This window comes from Propithecus coquereli, unplaced genomic scaffold (genome assembly GCF_000956105.1).
Source record: "Propithecus coquereli isolate 6110/MARCELLA unplaced genomic scaffold, Pcoq_1.0 Scaffold213, whole genome shotgun sequence".
Lineage (NCBI taxonomy): Eukaryota > Metazoa > Chordata > Mammalia > Primates > Indriidae > Propithecus > Propithecus coquereli.
The window spans coordinates 2,576,006-2,585,048 of NW_012146412.1; the positions used below are offsets into that span (position 1 = coordinate 2,576,006).

The 9,043-nt window shown below is 38.3% G+C and overlaps 1 protein-coding gene across 1 annotated transcript in view; it reads right to left on the reverse strand.

Annotated features, from left to right (window-relative positions):
- Positions 1-135: 135 nt before the first annotated feature.
- Positions 136-9,043, reverse strand: part of PGM2 (phosphoglucomutase 2) — a 32,848-nt gene continuing 23,940 nt past the window's right edge. Inside the window, exons 13-14 of the mRNA XM_012644508.1 lie at positions 8,108-8,241; positions 136-404 (exon numbers count right to left, since the gene is read on the reverse strand). Of these exons, the coding sequence (XP_012499962.1) occupies positions 302-404; positions 8,108-8,241 (237 nt within the window). The 3' untranslated portion in view covers positions 136-301. The remainder of the gene's footprint in view (positions 405-8,107; positions 8,242-9,043) is intronic.

The following is a 9,043-nucleotide window of genomic DNA, read 5'->3' on the forward strand; positions in this document are numbered from 1 at the left end:
AAATTAATAATCAGAATATATAAAGAACTGCACTCAATAATTTTAAAAATTTTCATTTTTAAAAATTCAGATAATGCTCAGGCTCAACTTTTTAGTAGGAATGTTGGTTTGTTAGGTTTGGCCAACTTTTCTTCATTCACCTTAAAGTTCAAACACGAAACAATGAGGAACGCAGACTTTTCTTAAAACTATAAATATTGAGAGTGATAATTTGAATCATATGGCCCACAAAAATAGTGCTTCACAAATCACACTCAGCTTAACTGTTGGTTACTGTGACTATGCCCAAGGCTGGAATATTTCACTCGGCTTTTGGCTGCAGATTATACTTCTGTGGCTGGAAAAAATGTACTTCGATAGCATTGACTAGTTCATTCAGTTCCTTCTTCAGCTGCTCAGGATCACTGGAAAATGGGGAGAAAAAATCCAGATTAAGAGATTATTCCAAAGCACATTTTAAATGATCCCCCCGTTGAACGAGTGACACTGAAATTTAACCTTAAGGGGAGGACTAAATCATAAAAAACAGAACTCCAGTGACTTATGCTTGGGAACACATCTGTTGACTTAGACAAAATCCCTCTTGAGACAATATGCATTATTTTCCCCAAAGGTTTTTTCCCAAGTTCTCAACTATAAACAAAATTATCCCTTACTCTTCTCATGACAATTTTTATGAAACATAATTTTTGGCCTAGCATCTCTAAAAGATCTGCAAATTTTGTACCTGATAGTGCAGAGAAAACTTTCCTAACCTCAGTTGCCATTAAATCCTGCTAAACTTTTACAAATGATATTTGTGTTAAGTCTTCGGTCTCCTAGAACAGGGGTGCCCAACCTATGGTGAGTTGTATAATTATTTTGTTATATATTACAATGTAATAATAACAGAAATAAAGTGCACAATAAAGGAATACACTTGAATCATCCTCAAACCACCCTCCCCACCCCCCAGTCGGTGGAAAAACCATCTTCCATGAAAACGGTCCCTGGTGCCAAAAAGGTTGGGGACCGCTGCCCTAGAGTATGGATGCTCCTGATGCTGTCTGTCCTCAAACTACTGGCGGCTAAACTGCAGCCCTGTCTGTAAGGCCTGCCTAGGATGGCCAGACATGGGGAGTTTCCAGGCGGGTCTGGAGGGTCAAACACAGGAAATCAAATCTCCTCCCACCCCCTTAAGTTTTATCATTATGAAACTATTTCCAGAACAAGAGTCACAACTAAAGTACATAAAAGAATCTAGGGAGATAGATCCCTCTAAGAAAATCAAGTTTTCAAGGATGTGGGAAACACTCATTTATATGTAAACACGAGTAACTGGAAGGTGAATAATGTATAAAACTGACTCCCAGTTAAAGAGGCATCCAGCAGCTTATGTAGCCTAGTGTGAGTTACTATAATTACTCAACACTGAAAAGCTGAATTTAAAAAACTAAATCCTTCATACTTTCCATCACTTCATACTCTACTATCTTTAATATATGCAAAGTTTATTTTAATGGAAGTGGCAATTCCTATAATTAGTTAAGATCATTTTTACATTGTTATAGCTAAACAGTACAACTAAACAATCCATTTTATTCCAGACATGAATTCTGGTTCTACTACTTACTAGCTGTGTGCCCTTAGGCAAACGGATTAGCCTCTCTAGGGCCCAGATTCCTCATTTGTAAAATTGGGATAAAGACTTTACCATCTCAAGAGAGATGATGTACAGATTGAGATAAATCATAGAAAGCAATTAGCACAGAACCTGGCCCAAAGACCTCAATAAATATAGCTGTCAATATAACTATTTCCATCCCTATTGGCAACATATAAAATAATTATGCTTCATAAATATATATGAATTACACCAGTCTTTTTTTCCTTTTCCATAAACACGCTCTGAAGAAAACAACAGCTCTCAGGAAGGCATGTAAGCTAATAATTATTTTTTAAAAATATATACTTAAAACTAAAATTCAGTGAATTTACTTATTTTTCAAATTTGGTTTTTATCATGACATGTATGTATACTATGATTCATTTATATATTGATATGTTTCTGATACTACATTTCTTATGTGTAAAAAAACAAATCAGTACTACTGTATAAGATTTAAGGGTATGATAATACCTAAAAACAAATTTTTTTTTTTTTTTATTTCAGGGTATTGTGAGGGTACAAACATTATGGTTACACTTTATGTCTTTGCCTCACCCAAGTACAGGTTAAAGGCATGCCCTTCCCCCCTACAGTGCTCCCCATGTCCTTTAGTTGCAGGTGTACCCCCCATCCCCCTAATCCCTGGAGAGTATTTCTGCCATGTGATCACCCTAGTGTTGATCAGTTAGTACCAATTTGATGGCGAGTACAAGTGGAGCCCATTCTTCCGCTCTTGTGGTGTCTCACTTTGGATAATGGGCTTAAGTTTAATCCAGGAAAGTATAAGAGGCCTAAAACCAAAATTTTGTCTTACTAGTCTGCATCCTAATTGATAACTGTTTCATTTCTTAAAGTTTGAGAATATTTCATAACATTTTAAAACACAAGACACAGCCTATGACAATTTAAACTAGGGTTAGGAATCTCTGTTTCTGAAAAGTCTAAATCCAGGTAGATCTCTTTATAGAAACGAATAGCAAAGTATCACATATAATAAGGCACTTATTTTTCTCTAAACCATCATGAAAAATCACTTAAGCTAAATAAAAGCTAAATGCAATGCAGTGTTCTCGATTTGATTATGGATTGGGAGAAAAAGCTATTTTGGGGACTTTGGGGCAAGTTCGAATCTATGTGGCAATTTGGCTAGGCTATAGTCCCCAATTAGTCAAACACTAATTTTGATGTTAGTGTAAAGGTATTTTGCAGATGCTGTTAATGTCTATAATCAGTTGACTTTAAGGGAAGGAGATTATTCTAGACAATCTGGACGGGCTGGATTCTAGCTGACAGGCATTAGGGGCAGAACTGAGGTTTTCCTGAAGAATTCCACCTGTAGACTACATCCCAACCCACACCTGAGAATTCCAGGCTGCCTGGAATTCCTGGACAGCTGCCCTGTGGAATTTAGATTTGCTGAGCCAGTCCCTACAATCAATTGTGCAGGCCAATTTCTCACAATACATCTCTTAATAAATACATCCCATTGGTTCTGTTGGTCTGTTGGAACCCCACCTGATACAATTATCCAATAGCATTAAGATATTAAAAGAGTGTCTTTGTTTGTAGGAGATGAATATTGAAATGTTAGGAGTGAAGTATCATGAGGTCTTTCAAATTGTTCAGGAAAAAAACTCACACATAATATATATGGTGAGAGAGAGAGCAAATATCACAAAATCTTAGCCATTTCTGAGTCTGGGTCAACAAACTATGGCACATGTAAACAAAGTTTTCTTGGAACACAGCCATGCCCATACTTCCTGTATCTGGCTGCTTTCTTACTACAACAGCAGAGCTGAGTGGTGGCGACAGAGACCATCTGGTCTGCAAACCCTAAGATACTTACCGTTGGCTCTTTACAGAAAAAGTTTGCTAACCCCTGGTCTAAGTGAAGGGTGTGGGATATTCACTGCATTATTATTTCAACATTTCTGTAGGCCTGAAATTTTTCAAAATAAAAAACTGGATAGTTTTCTTGGTTTTTTTGTTTGTTTGTTTGTTGTTGTTGTTGAGACAGAGTCTCACTCTGTCGCCCTGGGTAGAGTGCCGTGGTGTCAGCCTAGCTCACTGAAACTTCCAACTCCTGGGCTTGAGCGATCCTCCTGCCTCAGCACCCCCCTGAGCAGCCGGGATTACAGGTGTGTCCCAAAATACCCAGCTGATTTTTTTCTTTTAGGCAGAGATGGGATCTCACTCTTGCTCAGGCTGGTTTCAAACTCCTGGCCTCAAGCGATCCTCCCACCTCGGCCTCCCAGAGTGCTAGAATTACAGGTGTCAGTCACTGCGCCTAGCCTAAAAAACTGGACAAAACTAAAGATATCTCTCTTCCAACAAAAATATTTTTTTAAAAGCAACACTTGTATACTAGTATATTGGGAGACTGCAAATTAGTAAAATCTCTATGGAAAACAGTATGGAAATTCCTCAAAGAACTAAAAGTTGACCTACCATTTGATCCAGCAATCCCACACTACTGGGTATCTACCCAAAAGAAAAGAAGTCATTTTATCAAAAAGACATCTGTACTCGAATGTTTATAGCAGCACAATTCACAATTGCAAAGATGTGGAAACAACCCACATGCCCATCAATACATGAGTGGATTAACAAAATACGGTATATGTATACCATGGAGTTCTACTCAGCTATGAATAAGGATGACTTAATGACTTCTAAAACAATTTGGATGGAACCAGAGACTATTAACCTAAGTGAAGTATCTAAAGAATGGAAAAACAAACACCATGTATACTCATTATTAAATTGGAACTAACTGATGAGCACACATGTGTACAGAGGGAAGTAAATCACAATGGAAATCAAGCAGGGGCGAGGGGGAAGAGGGGATGCACGAAAACCTACCTAACAGGTACAGTGAACACTCTCTGGGTGGCAGGCACCCTTTTAACCCTGACTCAAGCATTACCAAAGTGATCCATGTAACCAAAAACATCTGTACCCCGTAATACTTTGAAATAAAAAAAAAAAAAGACAAAAGACATTTAAAAAAAAAAAGCAACACTTATACTTGAAAAGGATTTTCCATTTTAAATGATTAGTAGGCCATGGAATTCTATGAATAAATGAAATCCATAATATAATATATATTAAGAATATTTAACCTCATTAGAAAAGAAGGAAGTCTCAGTTATGACTTTATTGCTACTTTATGTCAGGTACGCTGGTGCCTGGCTTGAGAAGCCGGACGGCACACCTATCAACCAACACAGTGCCTGACACCCCATCTGCAATCATGAATGGGAACAGCATTTCAACGAATATAATAAAAACACAATGTTTCAAAGTTTTTTCAGCAATTTATAAAATAATATTTGAATTTAAGTACCCTTAATGAGCCAAGTGAAAAATTTAAATACCGTAGAGCCTTAAATATTAAATAGTGTTATTATTATAAAGGAAAATTTTCTGAAATGTTTGATATATTTTCACAGGATAATAAAAAGGAAAGGACAAAGATACAGATAAAATAGATCCTTAAGTTGGACTAACATGCATTTGTTTTTAAAAAAATGAAACAGAAATATGTGAAAGTGAGAATGAGAAATTCTCACTTAATTTCTCATGAGAAATTAAGTGAAAATGAGAATTACAAAGAAATGTCTGTGGAAAACCATATTCAATATAGTAGCAAATACCATATTATTTAATGCACATAGAAATATGATACTTGCATAGTATTCCAATAAAATTCTGGATTCTTAGAAAACGAGCTGTTTTACATGTTTACTTAGTAGCTGAGTTTTTTTGCCCCGTAAGCACAAAAAGGTTTTGGTTTTTTTTTTTTTTTTTTGAGACAGCGTCTCACTCTGTTGCCTGGGCTAGAGTGCCATGGCGTCAGCCTAGCTCACAGCAACCTCAAACTCCTGGCGTCAAGCAATCCTTCTGCCTCAGCCTCCCAGACAGCTGGGACTACAGGCACACAACCACCATGCCCAGCTAATTTTTTCTATATATTTTTAGTTGTCTGATTAATTTCTTTCTAATTTCAGTAGAGACGGGATCTCGCTCTTGCTCAGGCTGGTCTCGAACTCCTGACCTTGAGCGATCCACAGCCTCGGCCTCCCAGAGTGCTAGGATTACAGGCGTGAGCCACCACACCCAGCCCACAAAAAGGTTTTGAATGGGAATCCATAGCAAAATATTTAATATATTACATAGTCCCATGACTTCTTAAATATATTTTTATTGAACATCTTGATGTTTGAGAGCCACAATCATGACTTTGACTATTAGACTGGAGCTATCATTCAGAAGAAAAGATTCAGGGCACATTTGGGTGTGGAACGCTATTTCCCTTATGATAAACTCCCGGAGTGGTGACCTTTCTAAGTGCTATGTACATGCGATATAGATTTGTTTTGCTTTAGCATTTCCTTCTTTGCTATCAGCAGTCACTTCTCCTTCCTGAGGAAAGTCTAACTGTAACAATTCTTTCCCCATTCCCTTCATTTGCTGCATTTAATCTGCTACTAATCTGGCAATTCCTCTGCTTTTATTCCCACACATTGCAAATTTGATTCACAAGTCTGGAAAAACTTTTCTTTTTTTCATTTAGAAAAGAATTTTTTTAGAGATGGGGTCTCACTCTGTCGCCCAGGCTGGAGTGCAGTGGTGTGATCATAGCTCACTGCAACCTCCAATTCCTGGACTCAGGTAATCCTCCCACCTCAGCCTTCCAAGTAGCTGGGTCTACAGGTGGCCACCATGCCCAGCTAATTTTTTAAATTATTTTTTTGTAGAGACAGGGTTTTGCTATATTGCCCAGGCTGGTCTCAAACTCCTGGGCTCAAGAGATTTTCCCACCTTGCCATGGAAAGTCCTGGGATTATGGGCATGGGCCACTGTGCCCGCCCTGGAAAAACTTTTCTATGAGCATGTGCTGTCTGCTACAGCAATGATTAGCCACATGTCTACTGGACACTTGAAATGTGCTGGCTAGTGCCACCCAGATACTGAATTTTTAATTTTTTCAACTTCAGTTAATTAAAATTTAAAAACGGACACTTGATTCAGTTATTGGAAAACTTAAGTATGTTTGCAACAACTTGGGTATCAAAACTTATTTTTTCTACTCAAAATTTTCTGAAATCTAAATACAGATCAAGTATTTCTAATAAAAGTTTAGCATTCAAATTGAGATATGCTGTAAGTGTAAAATACTGAACGGATTTTGGGGACTTAGAAGTCTTTTCTTCTGTGGAAAAAAAGAATGTAAAACATCTCACTAATAATTTTTGACATGGATTACATGTTGTAATGATAATATTTTAGATAAACTTGGTTAAATAAAATATATTATTGAAATTAATTTCACCTGTTTCTTTTCACTCTTAAAAATGTGACAAGTAGAAAATCTAAAATTGCATCTGTGGCTTGCATTTTATTTCTCTTGGACAACGCTGCCTTAATTCATCTTTAAAAAATTTTTTTCCTGATTTACAACTGTATTCTGAACAGGGAAGTACAGGTTAACTGAGCATTAGATGGGGCCGGATGAGCGTGCAGTATCACACTCACACGTGCTATGTACATGCACTGCGCGTGTGAAAGCTCAAAATGGTAAGGTTTTTGGACGGCGACCAACTCAGACTCTTCACCAAGGTCACAGAAACACGACCCCGAGGCTATTAATACCAGTTTTCTTCATGATGAGGTTCCTTACTCTCCCTGTGCCCTCGAACAAGCCTATATACAAGGGGTGCTCAAAGATATTTGCTGAACGTATATGGAATGGATTTTAATTTACTTTATCAGTCACATGGAAAGACTGCAGTTCGAGAAAAAGAGAAAAACTCACTGATGCTAGCCTCCAACGAAAAGTACTTAGAAAAAGGAAGTTCTATTACTATTACTGAAATTAGGGATGAAATTTTCCCATACAAAGAAAGTTAGGACAGAAGTAATTAAGGAAGAAGTAAGCACTCTCATCCTTGGAGGCTTATAGCAGCTGTTTTTTTTTTTTTGAAACAGAGTCTCACTGTGTTGCCCGGGCTAGAGTGCCGTGGCGTCTGCCCAGCTCACAGCAACCTCAAACTCCTGGGCTCAAGCGATCCTCCTGCCTCAGCCTCCCGAGTAGCTGGGACTACAGGCACGCGCCACCATGCCCGGCTAATTTTTTCTATGTATTTTTAACTGTCCAATTAATTTCTTTCTATTTTTGGTAGAGACGGGGTCTCGCTCTTGCTCAGGCTGGTCTCGAACTCCTGAGCTCAAACAATCCGCCCGCCTCGGCCTCCCAGAGAGCTAGGATTACAGGCGTGAGCCACCGCGCCCAGCCCTATAGCAGCTGTTAATGTCACAATATTGCTGCAGGTTCTGAAACAGTGTTTCTAACTAAACTACATAGTGGAAAGAGGAGACATTTTACTTAGCATGTGAATAACCAGTTAGAAGTTTGAGGAATAAAAATCCCACCAGCTGCCATCCACATCATACCTCTTTCCAGGAGGGGCACACAGCTCTGCATAGTATTTGATCTTGGGCTCTGTCCCGCTGGTCCGCATGGTGGCCACGCCTCCATTAACAAAGGTAAAGGTGATCATTTGGCTGCTTTTACTAGTAGGAAGAACCTAGGAATTAATTTACACATATTATATATCTAAATAGTAACATATACTCTTCTGGCCTAACTAACATTTTCCCCTGCATAAACAAGAAAATAAATGCCAAACAAATATATTGGTTAGGAAAGAACATTTTTGAGGAAATCAGAAAATGTACCCCATACAAGTGAAATACTAAATGAGACTGATAATTTATGAAAATGTGGTATATATACACAATGAAATACTATTCGGCCTAAAAAAGTAGGGAAATCCTGTCATTTGTGACAACAGAGACGAACTTGGAGAACATTATGCTGGGTGAACTAAGCCAGGCACAGAAAGACAAATACCACACGATCTCGCTCATATGTGGAATCGAAAAAAGTTGAACCCTTAGAAGCAGAGACAGAATGGTGCTCACCAGGGGCTGGTGGAGGAGGAGGGGAGGGGGAGCTGGAGAGATGTTGGGGACAAAGTTTTGGTTAGATAAGTTAGGAGGAATAAGTTCAAGGGATCTCTTGTACAACGTGGTGACTACAGTTAATAACAATGTATTGGATACTTAAATATTGCTGGGAGCGCAGATTCTAAGTGCTCTCACACAAATAAATGAAAAGTACGTGAGGTGATGCATATATGAATTACCTTGAGTGAACGATCACTATGCATACATATTTACATATACATAAACAGAGACAATTTTTACTTGTCAATTAACATAACCAAATCAATTAATTAAAAAAAGAGGCTGAGCGCGGTGGCTCACGCCTGTAATCCTAGCTCTCTGGGAGGCCGAGACGGGCGGATTGTTTGAGCTCAGGAGTTC